General features: G+C 40.8%; 2 protein-coding genes across 7 annotated transcripts in view; both read right to left on the bottom strand.

Annotated features, from left to right (window-relative positions):
* srcap (Snf2-related CREBBP activator protein) overlaps window positions 1-1,373 on the bottom strand; it is a 38,429-nt gene extending 37,056 nt beyond the window's left edge. For both annotated transcript variants that reach the window (XM_034119300.1, XM_034119301.1), the window contains exon 1: window positions 1,169-1,373. The gene's annotated coding sequence lies outside the window, so the exon portion shown is untranslated. The remainder of the gene's footprint in view (window positions 1-1,168) is intronic.
* Window positions 1,374-2,710: 1,337 nt separating this feature from the next.
* Window positions 2,711-22,424, bottom strand: fbrs (fibrosin). Of its 5 annotated transcripts, none has more exons than XM_034119131.1 (19): window positions 20,663-22,424; window positions 17,598-17,768; window positions 17,410-17,493; window positions 16,559-16,585; window positions 16,434-16,463; window positions 16,230-16,278; window positions 15,370-15,706; window positions 15,016-15,248; window positions 14,037-14,332; window positions 13,878-13,922; window positions 13,600-13,698; window positions 11,861-11,929; window positions 11,615-11,656; window positions 11,103-11,174; window positions 10,798-10,951; window positions 9,761-9,841; window positions 9,473-9,556; window positions 6,775-6,988; window positions 2,711-6,129 (listed from the first exon to the last, which is right to left on the bottom strand). In XM_034119131.1, exons 1-19 carry the CDS (start codon window positions 20,963-20,965, stop codon window positions 4,401-4,403), a joined length of 4,119 nt encoding a protein of 1,372 aa, XP_033975022.1. In that variant the 5' UTR covers window positions 20,966-22,424; the 3' UTR covers window positions 2,711-4,400. The 5 variants fall into 5 exon arrangements, with proteins under 5 accessions (XP_033975022.1, XP_033975023.1, XP_033975025.1 ...); XM_034119132.1 differs by having other exon boundaries at window positions 6,775-6,967; XM_034119134.1 differs by having other exon boundaries at window positions 14,037-14,281; window positions 20,663-22,423.

Raw genomic sequence — 22,424 nt, 5'->3', positions numbered from 1 at the left:
TAATAAAATACTATAAATTTGTCAGCGGCGCTGAGCGGGCTAAACGAGCAGCTCCGTTAGCTACAGCTATTGCATTTGCTGCAGTCGTCCACAGGAAGATAGGAATCCTGCAGCACGCGCTCTCAGGCTAAAAGCCGGTGACCAAGCGCGGGCCTCCACTCATTCATTTATATGCTCTCGTGAATGTAAATGTAATTCATGGTGGTGCTAGTTGTAGCTGCATTAAGTTTCAGATCGTTATGTACCATAAGAAATGACATTTGTATTTAGTAGTTATGTGTTCATGAGATGAAAAGAAGATTCCCATCTCGAGTGTGGTAATAATACCAAAACGCTGGGAACCGTGTGATTCATAAAAGTCACGCATTTTAGTGGTTAAACGTTTACGCCAGCCGGTTTGGCTAGTATGGTTAGCTGGCTAATGTTAGCTTTCCACAATAACACACTGCTTGGGTGGCACTAAAAAGGAAAGCTAACTAGCAAGGTACAAGAGTTTACTAAGGGTGCGTTCATTTAATGCGCAGGCGCTCCATCTTCCCCACCCGCAGTTATGTAATGCTCCAGCCATCAAAAGAAGCCTGTTTATACCGACACATTAGCTTAAGTTACTTCGCTATGAGGCAAAAACATCTGAAAAGTCGCATTAAAACCCGCTTCTTCAGCATGCACTACTATACAGAGCTAGGGGGACAATCACTCGTGACGTCATTGTGTGGGGTCAAATCTTGTTTCCAAGATAATAAATACGTTAAAATGATTTGGTTTCACACACCAATACAAATTACTTTGTGTGAATATAAAAAAAGAGCGAAAAAACTATATTATAAAAGTTCCATATACATTTTGCAATGATTATAAGGGGGATTTGGGGGGACCCTTAGGGTACAACGGCAGGCTCTTAAGAAGCGACACTGAGGAAATTATGTGTATAAGGAGCTAATTTCGTTTGAAATTGAATTTATTCAGTGCTGTTGGGTTTTATTTCAATCTCCGACCTCGATTTTAATTCAGTGCCAATACATTTCAACGACGTATGTTCAAAATACTGACAAATAAATTGCATTCTGATTGTGTCCTTTCGTTAGTCCGAGCCCCCCTTCAATTCCCCCATTACTTCCTCCTTGCCCCCCTCCCTCTCCTAAGGCCGCCATCTTAAGTTCCCACCTACCTGAAATTTCCGACCAATTTTCTTTTACTAAATTCTCGTTGAAGGAGTCGTCATCCGCGTAAAATCACACTCAATCCTTGATGTCAGTAATCCAATCTGTCTCCCGGTACCCAACGAGGTACCACTAGGTCTGTGGGAAGAAGTTAAAATACGGACCGCGAGAGACTCTGGGTTTCGGCGCAGAATGTAGCGGTCGCGGGGAGGAGACTTTACGCAGCGAAATGGTGGAAGAACGCTGCTGCTGACAAAGTACAGAACATAGGGAAATCTCGCGAGATGTTGTTAAGCGCGCCACTTGAAATTTCTGATAAAAACTCGTTTTCAGAAGCAAGCTTGATGGATTATTGTAAATAATCGGGTTTTCCAACTGCTTACCTTTATGTTTAAAAAGGCGTTTACATTATATAATCATGACGGTGTTGATTCACAGTAAAACAATTATAATACGTCCCATTCGGATATTATATTTAGATATAACAAAGGTTTTTGCAGTTTGATCCTTGCGTGATCAAAAGAGAATGAATCAACTAGCAGTGTTGGAGAAAGTATTCTTGAATAAAATATTTTTCTTTTTGAAAAATGAAAAACATTTTAAAGTATAATGGATGAAAAAATAACCATACACATTTCCCCTGTGACTGTTATGTTAGATTATTATTACTCATACTTTAAAAGCAGTATTTCGTAGCATAGGTCATTTATAACTTTTAACGTCTTTATACAATTATTTATTATTTTATCTATTATTCATTTTGGATTAACCTGTTGAAATATTTTTCTCCATTAATGGATTGTTGGGGTTCTTAAAAATAGGCTGATAATAATTAGGAAATTGTGTCTTAAATTACCCAGTTCCTAAAGTGTCCCCTTAAAAACGTTTGGTTTCTCCAACCAACATTCCAAACCTCAAACATATTAATAATACATTAGGCTACCTTTATTATAATATAAAAGGAAAAGCAGCATATCACGAATGTGAAGCTGGAAACATTAAATGGTTTTCCAAAATAGTCTCAAATTAATTTTATTCCCTGATATTTAATATATAATTTGTTATGTTTAAACTATAGGGGAGCTTAATTGATATCAAAACATTTTATAAACACTTCATAGGTTTTAAATGCAAAAATATGAATTTGTTAGGTAACTAAAGCTCTCATAATGTAGTCGAGCAGAAATTAATACTTACAGTGTAGTTGCATTCCACCAAAAAGTAGTATATAGGCGAGTCATTTCCTGCTTATTCCCTTAAAATGCAGGATTACTAGTGAATGGTGCTTCAGAATCTCCTTTTTGTTAGATTATATAAGAAAATATACTTCAGTCGAGATATTAAAAGTTTTAAACAATTGACATGACATATTGCAAATGTCTTAAATTGAAAGACAACTTCAGTACTGAAATGTAAATGTGTAGATTGTTGAGTTCTTCTCTGAGACTATATCTATACATCAGGGTATTGTCACTGTTCTTATTTTAAGAAAAACACTCACCAGGTAAATCAGGCATGAACAAACTGAAGAAAAGACCCACACAACAGAGTAAACAACAATTCATTTAATAATTAATCTTTGTGGTCTCTAGGGGAGGGGTTTGAAAGGTATAAAATGGTCATATTAAAATAATCGACCCAGTCTTTTCCCTCTCAGGGTACCCACTGTCTAGTTGTCGTTTGACACAAGTCCTTATATTTTTTTTCAGTTCTTCAGCAGATGTCCCACTTATCCATGTATATAACTTATTTTTATTGGTGAAACAACTCGACAGTTCACTGTACAAGGCTCCCATAGTCCCAAAATGGATATAACACACAGGCAAACCTCCCTCTCAGTGTATTAAAGTCGTCGATGAGATCCTTGAAGAGGCCAGAGGTTGCGAATGGAGACGGCTTAATGTTCACAAGCGTTTAAGTTTTCTGTGACGCAAGCCTTTTTGTCTTCTGCATGATTTGAAACTACCTGGGGGGAGAGAGTACTGGTTGATACCCGAAACAAAGACAAATAACATAACAGTGAATATATTTATTATTATAGAAGATAATTAATGTTAATAATAATAATTACAAAGGCAATTTCTCTAGACTACTATATTCTGGTCCTGCTCATATAGTCAAGAGGAGAGTGGGAAACAGTTACAGGAAGCTCTAAAACGCTGTGTTCACTCACACAGTGTAGCACAGGTCATTTCACCATTCAACCTTTGATAACAAAACAAAAAAAGCCAAAAATAGGTTGAATCTCATCATTGAAGCTGAGAGGTTAGATTTTTGGGTAAAGCAGGAGGTGCGATTTATACCAATCTTCATTGAAAATGGTCTCATCAGTACAGAAAGGACCCCTTTGCCAGGGTTTCCCCATCATCTACAATACATAACCAGGGTTGAATTATGAAGAGGAAGGCTTTATAATAATAATAATAATAATAATATTATCCCATGAGAAGCTGAGGATGAACCTTTGCATGTTTTCACAGTGTGCATCCCTCTGGAAGTCATTTCCAATCCAACCCGGAAAAAGGCTTGCTGAAACAGCATGGATCACCTGACAAATGAAAGAAAAAGCTGTTGTCTTCCTCTTCCTACAGCTTATTAAATTGAGTACTGTAATAACCAACAGGCAGTATAAAATAAAAATACACCAAGGATGCACAGAAACCATGTACCTTTGAATTGCACTGATAGAACCATTGCGCATATTTCCAAAAAAGTCTTAAAAGCCTTGCATTTCCCTCCTTTTCATCACCTCCAGCCAGCCACGGGGTTGCTTTTCATTACGCTAACATATGCTTCCTCGCCTCCTCTATCCTCCCGTGACCTGGAAACTGTCAGCCCCCCCCCGCCATCATGGAAGATCTTTCAATCCTTTAAATGCACCTCGAAGAGACGAGAAGCTAGGAGGCTTCTGGATGCAAGGAAACACAGGTGTATCCTATCCTGTATTTTAATAAATCCCACACCTCCAGTAACTGACGAGGTTTCTCATTTGGAAGCTTTGGCTCCTCACTATCTCTTTCTCTCAGATACAAGCTGAGAGGAGCTACAACCCGTGAGGGAAGCAAGGAGACATATTATCATAATGAAAAGCACGCGTGGTTACCCTTTTTTGGGCAGACTGGAGCTGGTTTGGTTGTGTAACAGCGAGGGTTAGTAGTCTGCAAGAGGTAAAGGGGGCAGGTAGAGAGCAGCACAGTGATCCTGACATTTCCCTTAATCTCCTCCAGTGTTGTCCCTGTACTATCTGGACTCTCCGTCTTTGTGGATGCTGTACAGAGCCAGCTCCCCCGGCCCGAGTCTCCGGGGAGGCGTGGACGAGCGGCTGGTCATGGACGGAATAAGCGGAGGCGGCGCCCCCACCGCCAGAGCTCCCACCAAGCCCGCAGGGGTCTTTGTCAGGATGCCGTTGGGCACGTGGTGCTGGTTCAGCTGGCCAAGACGGGCGAAGAGGCCGGCGTGGTGCTGGGAAGCGTGAGAGGCTCCGTGGGGGAGCGAGTGGGAGAGAAGGCCGGAGTGGAGCTGCTCCAGGTGAGCAGCGGCGACAGCGTGTGAGGGGCCTGAGAGGTGAGCGCCAGGGGGCATATGCGGGTGCATACCAAAGTAGCGGGCCCTCTCAAAGTCTTCCCTCAGGATCTGGGTGCGCTGGTCCTCCTCGATCAGCCCTCCTCCCGGGTGTCCGAGGTGATGAGGGCGCTCAAAGTGATGCGCCATGAGGCCGAACTCCTGGCGGACAGCCGAGTTGGGGGCGGAAGAGGTAGACGTCTGAGGGTGCTGAGAGTTGGCTGCAGCGGCTTCCATAAGGCGCTGATGCTGGAGCAGCCGGGCCAGGTGTGGATCGTTTCGCAGGGCGAGGTGAGGATCTGCTCGGAGTGCCATGGCCTCCCTGCGTTGCTGATGCTGCTGCTGAGCAGCCAGCTCCCTCCAGGGATCCCAGGTGAAACTGTGGGGCCCCTGTGGCCCTTGTGCAGGGCCGTGGTGGAAACGCTCTCCTCCTGGACCCATAACCAAACCTGCAGCCCCTGTGCTGCCCAGGTACGCCTCGATGGCCCTGGAGCGGTCCAGCAGGGAGAGGTGGTGCTGGTGCTGTTGTTGTTGTTGTTGGTGTTGTTGTTGTTGTTGTTGTTGGTGTTGTTGGTGTTGTTGGTGTTGTTGGTGTTGTTGTTGTTGTTGTTGTTGGTGTTGTTGGTGTTGTTGTTGTTGTTGTTGTTGTTGGTGTTGTTGTTGTTGTTGGTGGTGGTGGTGTGCAGCAGCAGCAGCAGCGTTTTGAGCATGAGCGTGTGACATGAGAGGAACACCGGGAGTGGGAGTCAGTGACATAGAGGAAGAGGAAGGGGTACCGGAGCGGTGGTGGTGTGGATGGCTGTTGGGGCGTTCGAAGCTGTTGTTGGGTGCTGGGGGAGGCAGCGTGATGGGGATATGCTCCGGCTCCTCTTTCCGCTCCTCTTTGACTTTAACAGGCGGGAGGAGCAGCGGAGGTTTAGACACGGGGGTCGTGGTCCGGTCAGACTTCTTGGCCTGAGACAAAGAAGTGACAGAGGCCGAAGCTGCGGAGGAAGAAGGGAGGTTACCGTCTCTTTGGGAGTGTGAGGGGTCGTTGTGGAGGCCGTGTCCTGTCGGGGCCATTGGGCGGGGGTAAATGTCCAGAGGAGATTGGGCTGAGCGGTTGGAGGGCGGGGGAGTGGTGAGCACAGAAGATGAGGAAGAGCGTGGTCTGTCCCTGTCTGCTACTAAAGATGAAGGAGGGCCCCGTGAAGACACTGTGGGCTGCGGCCTCTTGTCCCCCTCTCTGTCTCGCTCGCGGTCTCTGTCTCTGCTTAAGCTGCGGGTCAGGTCCTCGATGGGCCCCGTGCTGCCCCCCAGGGTGCTGCTGTGGCCGTTTATATGGGAGACTGGGGTGCTACTGCGGGGCTTCGAGGGAGGGCCAACTGGAGACATTCTCACAGGTTGTCGGCCATACAGCATATTGTCTCTGCAAAACATAATGGGCAAAATGTGCATCTATCATTCATACCAAGCCTTCTATTCAAAAATACATTTTTTACTAGTAAACTGAACGGTAATTATAAATGCAATTTCAGAACATAAATTATGGATTTACTGTGCAGAATTAACTGGCAGCTATGATTATGTAAACAATTGAACCAGAGAGAATATTTCTTAGATTGTGATTTGTTGATTCTATTTTGTATCGAAGAGCATAAGGACCAGGCATAAGAATCAATTATAAAAATGTGGGATATTTATTAAAATGTTGCTTTTCAAGAATAATGTCTCAAAACAAGAAATATATATGGTCAAAATATTGTGAATTTTGAGTTTTGATTCATTCTTAAACATGTTTAAACCTAAACTTCTTAATATGTAAAAAAAAAAGTTTATATATAGAAATGTTCTCTTTCTTTATTACTCTCTCTAATGCTACATTTATAAAAAAAAATCCCATCATCTTTTGCAATAAGGCAAAATTAGAAACAACTCCAAAACTGTCTGATGGGTCCCTATCTCACTGGGAGGTAATGCATGAGGTAATGTTGATTCTTAATGCCAACTCATCCCACCACATGTCAAAATAATTATATTTAAAGCCAGTATTGAAATCTGCTGCATGACATACCTGTCCTTTTCGTCCTTGATGTGAGGGCTGTCTCTCCTCTCCACGTCCTTCGCTCGATCCCTCTCGTCCCGCTTGTCCGGCCCTTTAGCCCAGCTGGGGCCGGGGGCGAACCCAGACGGGCCCCCGTGCAGACGGTTCCATGGGTCGTGATGGTTGGGGGGGGGCAAACCTCCGACCACGTTAGCTGGTGAATCTTTAGGGCCAAACACAGATCCTGCAGCGGACCAGTTAAACCCGTTAGGCAAATAAAAACAGCATAGAAGCAACGTACACCATTTTCTACGATCAATCTTTCAAATTAAAATATTTACAGACTGCAATTGCAAACTTCTGGAAATGAAATGTGGATGCTTACAACAGGCTCTGTCCTTTCAAGTTAAAAAAAAAAAAAAAAATGTGTTGATTGATTGGAATTTATTTCAGTCTGCGATTAATAATGGAGTCGGAAGTAAAAAAAGCTTTCAGCCAATTTCAAATTGCAAGCTTTCCATCTTCTTCACTCATAATGTAAAACGTTCACATCTACATGCATGTTGTGTTTGTGGCCGTAGCACGACGTAAAACCCTAGTGTGGCACAAATGTGTAAATTGAACTGCCAAAAAATTGAAATAAATAAATACGATGTACAGTATGTTAATTCTTATTTGATTAACTCCTGATATCCAGAAGTACATTTATACTTCATATAATAGGACGAGCTGCTTGTATGTCAATTTTAAGAACATTTTTAGCCAGTGCATTTAAGAGACATTTTCCAAGGAAAATATGCAACAATGAAGCCAGCAAAAGTTTTTAAATATTTTCTATTTTTTTACCAACCGTGGGTTTGCTTGTATACATTTAAAAAGAAACCGTTTGGTTGCATTTGAAATACATGCTTGATAATGTTTTTCTTACTTAATAAATGATTTTATTGTTGATGTTTCAGCAATTTTCCCTTTCTCCAAAACATTTTCCTAATATGTTAACCATAACCATATTGATATATGATCTTTATTTCCAAAATGATATTTTAATTGAAGGAATTCTACAACAAAGATTGCCAATTTTTGTAGAATCCTTTATGGAGGCCACTGCAAAACGTAAACAAATAAGTTAGTTAACTATCATACAGGGAAACTAGTAAACTAAAGCTTATGTGCATAAAAAAAGCTAGTCATGGTGTAAAAGTGTAACAGGTGAAGTCCTCCAGCTAAGGTGCGACTCGACCCGCTTCAACAAGCTCATCTTCATTATTCAACAAACAGAGAGCTTCTCCAATAACAGTAAATGTGCAAACGTGTGTGTTTTAAAAAAAGTATTTACTCAGACGGATGAATGAATCTACATATTAGTGACAAGTGAAAATCATAGGACCTAAAGTGGTATTTATATACTGTACCTTAAAGCATCTACCCTACAGACAGAGCTGTTGTGTTGCGGCTGTATTTAGGGGTAGGTTAGGATTTTCCAAGTCTGTTTTAAAACAATACTCATGATGCCACACCTATGTTGATTTATTGGTTGAAATAATAGTTCCTCCTCTCCATCCCGTCTGTAATGTGATTCTGTTCGACTGTAATGTTAAATGTCCCTAGTAAAATCATATAAACATTGACATGTTTTTTACTACAGGCCAAATTACCACAAATATAGATTGAATACAAATATATTCTTTGGATAAGCACATGTTGTAAAATGTGGAAGTGTCTTTATTTATCCTTTTGGACACGACGTTGCTTTGGTGTTATTAGAAACGTTTGTATCACACACAAGTCGAAAAAAAAAAAAACATCCTATACAACCACCACTGTAATCTTAGGGCGCATTCACACCAGCCTTGTATAGTCCGGTTGAATCGAACCCCGGTGCGTTTAGCCGCTTGGTGCGGTTCGTTTGGGTTGGTGTGAACGCAGTCCAAGACCTCTGAAGTGAACTAAACAACAGGACTCTGGTCCGCCTAAAAGAGGCGGTCTCGGAGCGCTTGCTAGTGAACTCTGGAGCGGTTCATCGCTGGTGTGAACGCAGTCCGCACCAAAACATAGCCAAGTGTAGTATTTACGCGTCACAAGAACGCGGATGTCTTCAAAATCTTTAGCGAAAGACCCTTTTCGCTAAAGATTTTTAACGGACGTTGTCTGATTATATAATCACATGCGCGGGCCGCTAGAGTCTGTTGATCTCCAGATTAACAGCAGCATGAAAATAACCTACCGAAAGTGCCGATGCTCCATGGCGGAGGCTCCGGTAGAAATTGTCGGGATTTGCGTTTTTACCCCCTTAATGTCTGACCAATGGTTGAACAGAATTTCCGTGCACATGACTTGTGTTTAAAGTTTATAGTCCGTTTGAGTTTTGCCCGTGTGAACGCAAACCGAACCTTCTGAAAAATGTAACAATGTAACAAACTGTCGTCTGGTGCGCACCTGAAAACTGACTATTAGGTGTGAATGTGACCTAACTCTTGAAATAGGAAAAAACTATGATTTATGAAGCCTATTTTTGTATCTGCCACTGCAAAAATGCCTGCATAAAACAGGATGAATGACATGCAAGAAGCTGCACAGTATTCCAATGTTGATTTCAGAATTTCAACGTTTTGATTGAAGATTTCAAGCTTCAAACATTTTGGTAAAGCACTATCAGACAGTCTGGAAATAAATCTGAACCTATCCCTTGATTTGTGTGTTTCAAGAGCAGAGAAACTGTAAAACTGACCCAGTGTTGGACTGCCAAGTCCTCCGAAGGCACTAGAACCAAGGGCCCCAAGTGGGGTGAAGGGTGGGGATCGGCCATACGGATCTAAACAAAAACGCAAATACATGTCAGCAAAAAAGCGTTGATACAAACGTTTCTACGAAAGCAACAGTCGGTATGGAGACTGGATATCTGTTCATTTACGAGAGGTTAAAGTCAAAGTAAAAATCTGGAGTTGTGAATTTTAGTAACAGACATGTAATTTGTTGTAGAGTGGACTACAGAGGTGTCTTTGGAAGCAGCTCTTACCTAAGTGTGCAGTTGGCGGGAGGAAAGAGGAGTGGGGCGTTGATGGAGAGATGAAGGGAGAGGAGGACGGATTGACTGCCCCTGGGGGAGAGAAGTATTAGTAAAACAAATGAAACGTCACCACACATTAAATCAAGTTAACAGAGCTACTGCACACTTCATGCTGTGACCCAGCATAGCGGAGCAGTCAAACCTCTGGAATGTGAGGACACGACGAATCAAAAAGCAAATGAGGTTTTTAAGAAATTAGGCAAAATCATATGTGCAGATTCAAAATTGATTTTACGTCGCACACACAGTTGCACAGACCGAACAAACAGTGTTGCAACTTGGCAGCTTTCCTGCTGGATTAAAGGACTTTTCAGACAATTTTAGAATTATATTTCTAAAACTTTGATGGCGAAACATTTAGGAATTATTCAGACCATCAAGAAATAAGTGAGAAATAAATAATATTGTGGTTCAACAAATTTGTGTCCATCTCTCTCCTTTGTCAGTAGGTGTGGGCCAGGCAGGAGGATGCCACAGAAGTAAGGTTAATAATGAAACCGTATCTATTTAAAAGAATCTGAAGGTGTGTTTATTATTAGTTTTGTATAAAAATAGATGAATAAATATATAGTTTTAGACAGACAATAAATAGAATACCTATTATAGAGAGTAGACTCTCTAAAATTAGCCTCAGACACAGTACAGAATAATATTTATTCTGAATATTCCTATGCGTTATTACTGTTTACATATCATTCTCATACTTAATGGACACACTTGACTTTTTCATTAAAGCCAATGTTTGTGTATGCTGTTAATTGTAGTTCTAGAAAGACAATTTGTGATCAGGAGGTCAGACTTTGAATACATCGGCATCTGCAGGGAAAAACTGCAAACACTGCATCTCTAGTGCAGAAGGGAAATACCAAAAAACATCACCAAGGAAAATAAAATCACAGCACAGAACTCAACTAAAAGTTTCAGATCAAAAATACATTCTCATTCTGTCAGCTGTCCTTATGAAACAGAAATGTTTAGACATGCACCTGCTGCTGAGAACAGACTGGGAGATCTGGTCAGATCATGAGTGGGAGGCATGGCTCCTCCCATCGGCCCCAGTGAGCCCATTCCCCCAGCTCCAGGAAGACGGGTCAGCAGGTCACTACGGAAGTCCAACTTGTGAGGATCAACGTGCATCAGCTGAAAGACATGAAAGGAATGGTTAACCAGGCATATAAAAAGGACTCACTTGATATTATCCTGTCTACTGAGTGAATATCACTGGGACTGAATTGAATAGGATTAACAATCTGGGAAATTACAACACAGGATTTCAATAAGAAACACATACCTTCACTTTTTTCTGATGGCTTAGAATCATCCAGGCCACATATACATGCATAGCACACCACTTTCCTGGTTTCTGCACAGCAAAAAGATGCAAATAACAGGGGTTTACCGTTTTATTCCACACATGTACATCTTTAAAAGCACAGAGTGAGATGGTCTTCCTGTTGTTCAGATATCTCATCTGTCCGCTACAAAAGGTTGGTGTTTTCCAGCTGGAGATAAAGTTACCCTCTAGGGATTGGTATACATTTGGGAATATTACAAAAAAGTGAGTGAAAAATGCAAAAGCAAGAAACAAATGATCACAGGGGAAAGAGCCATCACATACATTATTCATAGGGTAATGTCTGGCGTCTGAAACATCTAACTAGGTGTGTGAGGGCACAGAACAGACCAGCAGCAGTCAGTGTTACAAGTGAGATTAGGGCAAGGAGTGCGTGAAGCAGTGAGAAAGTAAAACAGGCTGAAGGTTTTAAGAGCCATGGGATTAAAGAAACATCAGTTTTTGCTTACATTATTACTCATTTTCAACGGTGTCCCAAATGGATCAGTTGGCTACAAGAAAACAGAAGTGTGAAACCACTTTTAATGCACATTTACTCACTCTTTATCAGGAGTAATTTGCACTGCTCTGACTAAGCCTGTGTTGCAGCATATCTGAGCCTAACATTTGATCTATACAGTCCTTTGAAAACAAAAGGAAGCAACTCCAGAGTGATGATGCAAACTTCAGGTTCACAGCAAGCATGTTGGCCTTACCCTGGGGTCTTTGGGCTGCAGGTGGTGAGGCACAACTCCGAGTCGTGCAGATAGATCTGGACCCGCTCCCTGAGGAACAAGAGGCTGTCAAAAACATAGCACAACACATGAGCCCTGACCTACGTCTACCATTTATGTTTTCTTTATCCGTGTCAATTTTCTTTTATACTTTAACTGAAGCTTGAAGGGCCAAGAGCAGACTAGAACATCACATAATCAGGAATCAGCTTTTTGAGGTAAGTAATAATATGAGATTACCAGGGTAGAGTCAAAGGATGAATAGCGTTAGGATTTATTGATGGTCCTCTTAGGTTTTGTTCTTTATCGATACTCTTATCGGTTCCAAGCAAATCATTTCTCTATACAAATATTTATAGGGACCTTATTGTGCTCATTTTCAGGTTTATATTTTTGTACCACTGCTGTGACAAGTTTCCATGCTTTAATGTTCAAAAAGCGTAGTAAAAGGTAGTGTTTAGGAAATAAACTCCCTCTGGTTTGTCATTTTAGCCTTTGCAGACCATTTACATGCATACAAATCTATATAACACACTACAGGAAAGGGAAAACCGCAAAAAGTATAGAAAAAGGGCCCCTTCAAATTAGAATAAGATTAGAAGTTAAACAAACAATACTACATGTTTCTATAGCAGCAAAAGTAATGTTTACAGTAGGAAATTAATTATTTCAACACAATATATTAAAGGTAGGGTAGGTAAGTTTGAGAAACCGGCTCGAGATACACTTTTTGTTATATTCCATGGAATGCTCTTAACATCCCGATAGCAATGAATATCTTCAGTGCTTTGACAAAAAATCCATTAAAAAATATCATCTGTGGAAGCCGTAGTACTGTAAAAAGCACGACCAATCATTTTAGCCAGGCCGGCTAAAATAACTGGATGGCCTACCTGCCTGTCAGCCTTCCATCTGTGCACAGACTTATCTCGTGCCCTCATTGGTCATGTGCGCGTTCGTGTGTGTTGGAGGAGGGGCTCTATAAGGAAGTGGCAGATTTTCTCCGGTTGTGTATTTTCAAATTCTAGCGGTTTCGAGCCGGTTTCTCAAACTTACCTACCCTACCTTTAATGGAAAGATGTCAAAGAAAATACGAATTATGAACAAAGACATGAGTCAGCATCAGTCATTTCTCCTCCCTCTGCGGATATGAATCACTGCCTGCAGGTACCGCTGGTACAGGGAGGAGGGGCTGCTAGGTTTCAGCCAGCCGAACGATTTACAAGAATGTGCAACATTTAAAGATTTGCCGTAAACTAAGCTGAACAGACAGCTTGTTTTAGCTCGTTTTTAACCATTCGTAATATGTCGAGATGGCAGGTTGTGCTTGTGTAAAACATAACACAGTGAATTGGAATATGGATTTTCCACATGTGTATGCTTGTTGAACAGGTGTATTGTTAAAGTATTGGCTTTTAACTCATAAAGATCTTATTGGAGTGACAAAGAGAACATATAAGAGGCTACCACAAAACGTAAAGTAGGGATAAAAGAGGCTTTATTAGTTTAGGCCAAAGCCCTTATTTTTTAAACCCGATTGGGTACCCAATTTGGAGCCTTGTGGCACCCCTGCTGTTAGAGGACCAATCATTTTTCTGGAGTTTTCTGTTCAGAATGCTCACTATGGTCAATGTTAAAACAATAATTACATTGTTTCCCCTGACATCTAGTTGCTGCCCAGGAATAAGTGATGCAAAGATGCAGAGAGAGTTTGTATATACCTTTGGCTGAAATGCTCCTTGCAGAGAGCTGAACGGCCCAGTGGGAGGAATCACAGGCTGGATACTGGGCACTGAGGGCGGTGGGTATTGTGGGAAGAACTGCCATGACACAGACACACATAGTTTAGTGATGATTGAACACATTAATGAAATCAGTACATTTGTACACTTTAAATGTTTAAATTGTTCTTCAAATGTTTAAGCCTCATTGTTCTATGATTTTCAACACTAATCTGTCATTTATCACCAACATTGGTAAGATTCGACAAAGTACTCACGGGGTGTCGATACAGCCCGTCCATTTTGCCTGCAAACTTATCGAACTGAAAGACAAAAGGCAGTGCGTGGGTTAAAAACAACTCGTAAAAACTCAACACGGTCCACATTCCAGCCACGCAGGAATTTCAAGTACGAAGCAACAACAGAGAGCATCTCACCAGAGGCGGCGCGGTGGCTGTGGGGTGCAGGAAGGGTGTGAAGTGTTGGTGCGTGTGCGTGTGTTGGTGCTGGTGGTTGTGCTGATGGAACTGGAAGGCCAGAGGCGGGATGCTCGTCTGGTTCGCCGACGACCGGCCTGATGAACCTGGGCCGGAGTTGGATGCCGACGGACCACCAGGAGTGGAGCGGCCAGCAGCTGCTCCGTCGTTTTCAGCCCCCGGGACACTGCGTCTCCCCTCGCGCTCTTGTGAATTCAAGAAGTGGGAGTTTAGGTTTTGACGAAGTAATTCTTGGTCTACATTGGGAGTAAACAGAAGTAAAGAAAATATATAATGTGATCACTTGGCATCAAAACACCATAAATTGGCTTTTAAATTTTAGTATAAGCATATATCTTCATAACCTTTCTAGCAGGTATCTGAATAATACTAAACTTGTAGAACTTACTCTACTCCATTTTTCCATGTGTTTTTATTTTATTTTACTTTACAGCTTTCTATATTAAAAACTGGCCTTGCAATAAATTATATATTTAGTCAATTCCAAGTAAAACATTGATTTGTATTAATTCTGGGTTATTTTTGTCTTCCTAATACCTATACTTGAAATACTTGTTTGACTTGTTCAACTGTTTGTTTCACTCTGAAAACCCAGATTAAAAGAGTTTTAAAAATAGAGAAGAAATGCCAATGTTATTACATTATTTTGCATGCTTTGTTGCAAATTTAACAAAACAACAATACCATATTTTGGAATTTCAAAGCAGCTTCCTATTCAGTAACCAGATACAGTACAAAATGCAAGTTCTGACATGATCAGATCTCAGTTCATCAATATGCAACTTCCTCAACCCCCCAGACAACCACCAGAGGAAGTCAGGGTTTGGTTTCTTTTAGTCACATATTAGTCATTCAGTTCCCATGAAAAACTGCAACGGACTGTGAAAGCAGTAAAAATAAGCATTCATTTTGGCTGTACCTGCTACTGTTGAGTGGCCAGAACCTTGTAGCAGAGGTGGAGGGGGAGGAAGACCAGGTGAAGATGTGAACAAGGCCCCAGAGCCGGCTCGGGATGGGGGTCTGATGGGCCCTGGGGGTCCTGAGCCCCTGATGTAGGGCAGCGACACACTGGTGGAGGGAGTCGGAGGGCGCATGGAGGATGAGGAAGACGCAACAGATGCAGATGAGGGAGGTTTGACTGTGCCGTTGCCCCTGAGAAGAAAGAAAGCACAAATATCACAAATTAAAGAAATACCCCAACAGGCATTAAAAAAAGAGGTTTGAAGAGTCAAATTAAAAGCACTTTCATGATACCTTTTCACAATTCACATACCTGTATATGGAGTGAGACCGTCCAGGCAAAGTGAGGAAGGGTTTGGGTTTGGAGAGGGGCGGGCTGCCGTTGTGCCGGCTGCCGTTTCCGTTGAACGGGCTGGAGCGGGGGGCCGTGCCGGGGGCTGTGATGGGGGAAGGCAGACGAGAGAAGAGGGCAGAAGAGGTAGAAGAAGCAGGCTCTAGGAAGTGTTGCTCCAGGTTTTTCTCCTGACTTCGCTCTAGGCCAGATACTCTCGGGGTCACCATCAACCGTGAGATGCCACCAATACGGGCCGGGAGGGGCGGGCAGATTTTGCCCATGGATGTGGCCATGTTTGAGGGGGCAGGCTCCACAACTGAAAAGAGAACATCAGTCAGCATTTTGCCTTTCCTGTATGCTAAAGCATAGAGTGACACAACAAAGGGTGAGAAATGCTAATTATACAGAGAGGGAACACAAACCCACAATTAGAAGAAGTGCTTAAGAAGTCTTCAAAGGTTCACATTTTAGCTCTTAATACATTTTCAAACAAAGAAAAAAAAAGGGACTAAACCCAAGTCCCAAGGAAGGTCAGAGCTCGTTTGAAATAAACCCAAAAAATAAATCAACGGAAATATTTTGGAATAAGCGGACCAAACATTTGTTCAACCGTAAAAATAAAATGGGCGCTCTACAGATATTGAGCGTCATGGAAGAATATCTTCTTTTATAATAAAATATTGGGTGTAAATGGTAACATTGGTGTTGTCAAAGGTCATTTCATATATTGTTTTAGATAATTATACAATAATGAAAACAACACCAGCTACTTTAATAATTTTGAAGACACTCATTGACTAACATTAGTTGACAGTTTCAACCACGTGAATTTCTCGTACCTTTCCTCGTACTGACTGTGAAGACTGGGTCCATGTCGTTTTCGGAGGCCTTGATTGGGGAAAGAAACAAAGATTTCATGTTAGTCCCAACCCAGGGAAATGTTTTGTCATTCAAATATATTGTCTGATGTTTTTTAAGTAATGGCAACAATGAGTGTAAACTGTACACACTTTCGTTACCCAAATAAAACAAGCAGTACACACCTTATCTCCCGTATCACTCTCAGTGTCACACTGAAACAAGACAGAAACATTCGATTTAATCCATTAGAATACTTAAGGCAGTTTGCAAAAAGAAATGTCACAAGAATTATAGAAAGTTAACTTACAATGTAGCCGGTCTCCAAAGGGTGTCCCTATAAAAACAAGATGTACAATATTTAATATAAACGTTTTGAATAATGCTTACTGGAAATGTATATTTAGAAAACTAAATTAAGTCTTCAATAAGACTCTCTCCTGCTTGTAAGAAATAACACTGAAATAAATAACAAATGATGGGTGATGTGAACCAGTTGTACTGCCTTGTTTTCAATGGTAGAATAAATACAGGTCAGCAGCACAACAAAACATTTTAAACATTTGCAAAAAAACAAATGATTTATGTCATTACTTTTGAATATGAGAATAGCAGCTATAGGTTCAGTAATACTTGCCGTTGTTACTATCATTTTGATAAACAAGTTATTATAACACTTAAAGGAATACTTCACTGACAAAACTGTCTAATGTATAACCAATTACTTAACTGGTGTTACTGATATTGGTTAAGAAAATGTTTTGAGTTTTTCTTGCATGACTTCTTTGTTTACAAAAGGTTAAAAAACACACAAAGTACGCATGTTGTCTAAAGTGTAAAATGCATTCTTTTAGCATGTCATGAGCAAAAGACTGGATAACTGGGGGTGCATTATTCTGCACTTGATTTCAATAACAAATGTTTTTATTTAGATTTATTTAGGTAAATGCAGCCACTGTTTACTTCAATTGAGTGTTTCTCCGTTAGTCTTCTGCTGCCAGAACAAAAAACCTTATCCACGAATTAACGGTAAGATGGAGTGAATAATTTATATACAAATTAAACAAATCATTTTGGGGGTTAAGTATTCCTTTGACATGAATTATATTGTTACGTTGGTATGTGAGTGACAGCAATATGATGGGTAATGCCAAAGCTTACCCTGCATTTATTTTTATTATTTTCTTTTCGTCCTGTTGTTTTATTAGTTGAATTATTTTCTTTACTGTTCATGATGTCTTTGTTCTGTTTGAATTTACAAAAAAGAATTAGCTTAACATCTAACATGAAAAGATGATGGTGGATCCGAGTCGACCAAAACATTAAAGCTCAGAGTAATCATCCGTTACCTCGATCTTTCTCCTCTTATTTTTACTCTTGTTCCAGTAGCTGCTGGAGTAGCTGTGCGGGGCCCCCTCCTCCGGCTCCGACCCTCCACCGTTCTCCTCGGGCCCCCTCTTCCCCTTGTTCCTCCTGCATGGAATATCAGTGCGCTGACTGGGCTTCAGAGAGCAGTCCATCTGATAAGGTGGAAAGAGAAATCAGTGTTTACAATACATGTTTAGCAATAATCATGAATCTATAAGCCTGAGGGCAAAGGCCATTGGCTGGCTAAATGCTGATTAATGTCCTGATACACCTTGTTTCTAACTGAGTGAAGGCAACAATAGTAACACCAGAGTGATGTAATGCAGCCTGCATGTGACTTAGATTGTGTGTAGACTCAATTATATTTTTTAGACTGTTTTTGTGGTTGCATTTAACTTGTTGTAAAGGTCTGGTAAACTCATTTAAATCACAGCTACAAACATTACTATTTTATGTGGATTTTGCAATTAATTAGATGCATTATTAATTTTTCATTTGTTATGTTACGGCTTTTGCTTTTATTGCTTTGAAAAACAATTTATTTCAAATGTGTAACCTACTTCTTTGTTTTCCATTTTTATTGCAATTGTAATGTGTACTTAATCCCTTGTGTTATTAGTAGTAGTATATTAAATATATTCTATGCCCCTTTTAAAACCTTTTTTAAATCGCCTTGTGCTTTAATGCTAAACAAATATTCTAATATTTGTTTACACCTCATTTAAAACAAAAAAAACGTAGAGCCTTACAAAAACACAAACAAACCAGTTTGATAGGAGTACATTGCAGTGTATAGGGGTTTCCGTCTTTCCGGTCACTTATTATACTGATCGTTGGATAAACCTGAGGAGTTGTGAGATGATATATAAGCGAGCAGGAAGGAGCATTTCTGTTACAGAAACAATGTAAATGTGTTCACTGTTTCTGGTAAAACCCTTGAAATATATATTTTTCAATCCTCTGTGATGAGGTCATAACCTAGGCATTAAAGAGTCACATCGTCAACATGTTTGAAACCAGTAACTTATCTATAAAGATTTCAAAATGTTTATTCAAACTATGGATTGTTTGTAATAGAGGAAATGTATAGGGGGCTTGAATCCAGATAGAGAAAATAAATAAAAATCACAAGGAACTGTTAATGCTGAGTATCAAAACTACTCTGTAGAGTTTTAAATCCAGTTGGTTATTAGATGCATTTAGACGATGTAAGCTTAGAATATACTCTTTTTGGCATAATCCTTCAAAGTTCACATGAAGGTCACCTCAGCTTGTCTGACAAATCGGTGGAACTGTGTTTTTTTATGAATTATCTTCTATAGAATAAGTTGGGGCAGTTACTGCCGTTAATAAGATCAGACAGGAAGTTCGACATTCGGAGAAGGAAATTGCCACATTCCACGCGTAATGTGTATTTCTATTGCACTGTATTTTTTTCTGCTGGTAAGTGTATTTTTTTCTATTAGCAGTTTCAGATCGTAACCAACCATCAATGTGGGCAGTCACTGTACATTCAAGTTAGCCAAGAGAAAAGTGGAACTGTCTGTGTGTGTAATGAGAGGGAGGTTTTGCAACATAACCTATAGTAAAATAATTTGGTTTCCTGTCTTGAAACAGAGGTCGAATAGACCATCAGACCCACTTAAGGCGGAATGACTAATATGAGAGATTATTTTCTCTTTATAAGAGTGTGATTGTCCCCCATGCATGCATTAGATAAATGCATGGTGGTACAATGCTGATTTTAGGATCCACATGATTGATTGACATCGGACCTAAGAAAGTGAGGAATGAAAAGCATTCCCGAGCACACCTACTTTAAAGCAAAGGCCCACTCATTCTTACTCAACTAGTCAGTCCTTATATCTTCATCCTCCTAAATGTCTTACTTGGAGAAGGATATTCTTTTTATCAGAGTTGGAGGTAACAAATTATGAAGTAGCTTTACCCACCTATCAAAAAAACTGTTGCTCTATAGAATGTTACCAAAGACACTTAAAAAACAACTTTAATGCCTTTTATTGTGGTGTGTTTTTAACCAATATCCCCTTTAGAAAAACAAGAACACACTGAAAAACATACTCTGTGTATTTAAAAAATGTGCATAGAAATCTATACTAAAACTAAGTTAAGACCCCACGTAAAACTCCAGACCTCAGTTCAAATATTTCTTGTGGTTTAGTGTTGTTCGTTCTTAGTCTGAATAGCTATTTGTCAGCTCTTCAACACCTCAGTGAATTAGGACATGAATAATTGAGGCCTCTCCAGACCCATCAGAGGGATGCCTTGGGGTTTGGGGTTGGCCTGCCTGAGTGGATTGCTTTTTCGAGGCAAATGAATAGTGTCAAAGAGTTGAGGAGTTCATATCTGAAGCCTTTTCACACCTTTAGCTGGAGGGAAGAAGGCATGGTTTGACGTGATGGAGGGGATTAAAAGGACATTAAATTAAAGTAGTCAATCCGTGCAAGAAACCACCGCTATGCTAAATTGTCTGGAACACTCATAAAACGGTCTGTCTAACGAATAAAGGTATTCGGATTCTGAAATAGCAAAAAAGTACTATTCTCAAAATGTGTATTACTAAGGGCTTAATTGATAGGGAGGCATTGAGAATAGTCCTAAAATATGGCCGGTAGTCTGGAACTTCATTCCATTAAGTTAACAGCATTGGAAAGAAATACAGCATAACCTAGTAAGTAGAATGTAATAATGTCAGACTGGTGGTGTGTTTGGGTGTGTTTTTTTGTATGCATCACATCTATAAAGTTGTGTTGTTTTTATGCTTTGTTTAGGTAGTGTTTGTTTATCTGAACATCTGAATAGTGCATCTGAATATTTAGAACTGGAAGTTTACATTATGTTATTGTTTAATTGGTGCCAGAACCATAACAACAACACAATAGACAAATAGATAAACAGTCAATCTTACAAGCCAATGTATTATTTAATTAAGGACATGATAGTGTCAACTGCCACAACTCATTAAAGAGTATTAAATCAATGTGTTGATGTTGTTTGGTGAATGACAGCAGTGAAATATATTTACCTCCAGTGCCTCCAAGCTGACAAAGCTCGCGATAGCGAAGCCATCAATGATGTCTTCCTCGCAGGACACCGACTCTCTCTTCCTCCGGCGTGGAGGCCTGTGTCTCCCAAAACCAGGTCGGCATTCTCTCCCGCCGGGACCCAGAACAGTGTTCGTCCCACAAGCCTCCCGGTCGGAGCCCGAGGACAGGGATGTGGCCCGCTCCTCGGCCAGGTTCACTCTCCTCCTCCGCCGCTCCCTGTCGCGCTGTGAACGGGACCGTCGGCTCTGCCTAAATCCAGTGCTTCGGCTCGGGCCCTCCATGTTGCAAACCTCCTTTTGTAACTCCAGTGAGAAACCAAGAGGCACTTTAATCAAGTCCCGGTCCGGTCTAAGGCACCGAACCGCTAATAAAACACCACCACACAGACAGGCCCTCGCAGGGAGCCCCTGTTAAAATGGCGTTAATGGAACCAGTGGCTATTATTTACCGTCCTTTGACAACTGTCTATCGGCATCAGTGCCTTTCTTCCGGCGAAATTTGAGTGTCATTTCAATGAATCTGAACGCAAACTTAGCCCCACATGGGTATTTAAAACTATCCACGACAGACACTTAAATGTCAGGACATTGCTGTTTAGATGGCTAACATTAGCTAGCTAGCAAGAAATCCAACCGACATTAAGTTATACGCATGTAAACAAAAAAAGACCAACGTTACTTGTGCTGCGGACAAAGCAGGCCAAATCGTCTCTAGATAAATTTCGAAATGGAAATCACTTAAACCTTGTTATTGCTCATGCAACTCTTGCGTGTAGGATTTCTTTTTTTTTCTGCTGACAATTTTATTTGCCTGTTAGCAAAACGATAGCTAGTTAGTTAGCGTTAGCAAGGCCAATAACCCAGATATCCGACATTAACACACCAGTGGCCGTGACATTATTTCGTATTAATGTTAAATGTAAAATGTTATTGTTGACAGCGCCTGCAATTTACTCCAAATATAAAAAGGAGTAAAATGCTGTTTGAGTTAAAGTAATGCGGGCTAACGTCAGGTCAGTGTTGACTCCAGCTAATTAGCATTTTGGTAGCATTTACACGGCAATACATTACAATATATTTAGCCAGTGACCTAAGAATACAACTATATTCTTAAAACGTGTCTGGAAAAGACTGACAAGCCGGACAGTTTACTGAAAAGCTAACCTGTAATCTGCAAAAAGGAGAACAAATATGTCCACTGCCGAAATGTGTTGATGGCCGATAGTAATGGTTGAATTCACATCAAAAGAAAGACGTAACGTTAGCATTCGGGCTCGCTAGTGTTAGCTGATCCAGCTGTTAGCCACAAGCAATATTTGTTAAAGGAAGCAGGACGGGGTTGTTTTGCAACCAATCGTCCATGAAAAATGATTCTTAACACCCAACCCGTCTGTCGTTCCAGCTTCACCATAAACGGAAAAAATCAAGGCCCAAATATTAAAGCCTCGGTGTCGATTTCCATAAACGAGGGTGTCGGCCAAGCCCCCGTTGGGCTGGGCAGCTCCTTCATGCAGCCTTCACTGTGGTGTAATCCAATGTTTGTGGATTAGTTGGACCATTTGCCAACGATTCCGCTCAAAGATTTCTTATTCTTACTAAATCCAAATACATACGGAGAGAAAGCGATCGGCTCCGCTGCACCCCCTTCACAAGTTTCTACGGAATTGGAAATTAATCGTGAAAATCAGACACAACCCTTGTCAGCCGTGCAGTGCATTGTGTGCGCCACTCTTCTTCCCCA

This window comes from Trematomus bernacchii, unplaced genomic scaffold (genome assembly GCF_902827165.1).
Source record: "Trematomus bernacchii unplaced genomic scaffold, fTreBer1.1, whole genome shotgun sequence".
NCBI classification, from domain to species: Eukaryota; Metazoa; Chordata; class Actinopteri; order Perciformes; family Nototheniidae; genus Trematomus; species Trematomus bernacchii.
This window is presented reverse-complemented; position numbering and strand designations above follow the sequence as displayed.

Excerpts from the sequence above, each read along its gene's own strand:
- fbrs (XM_034119131.1), bottom strand. The coding sequence starts at position 20,965 with ATGGAGGGCCCGAGCCGAAGCACTGGATTTAGGCAGAGCCGACGGTCC. Across the intron at positions 17,494-17,597 it reads ATAAGAGGAGAAAGATCGAG|AACAAAGACATCATGAACAG; the intron begins GTAACGGATGAT and ends AAATTCAAACAG. Across the intron at positions 11,657-11,860 it reads TGCAGCCCAAAGACCCCAGG|CCAACTGATCCATTTGGGAC; the intron begins GTAAGGCCAACA and ends GTTTTCTTGTAG.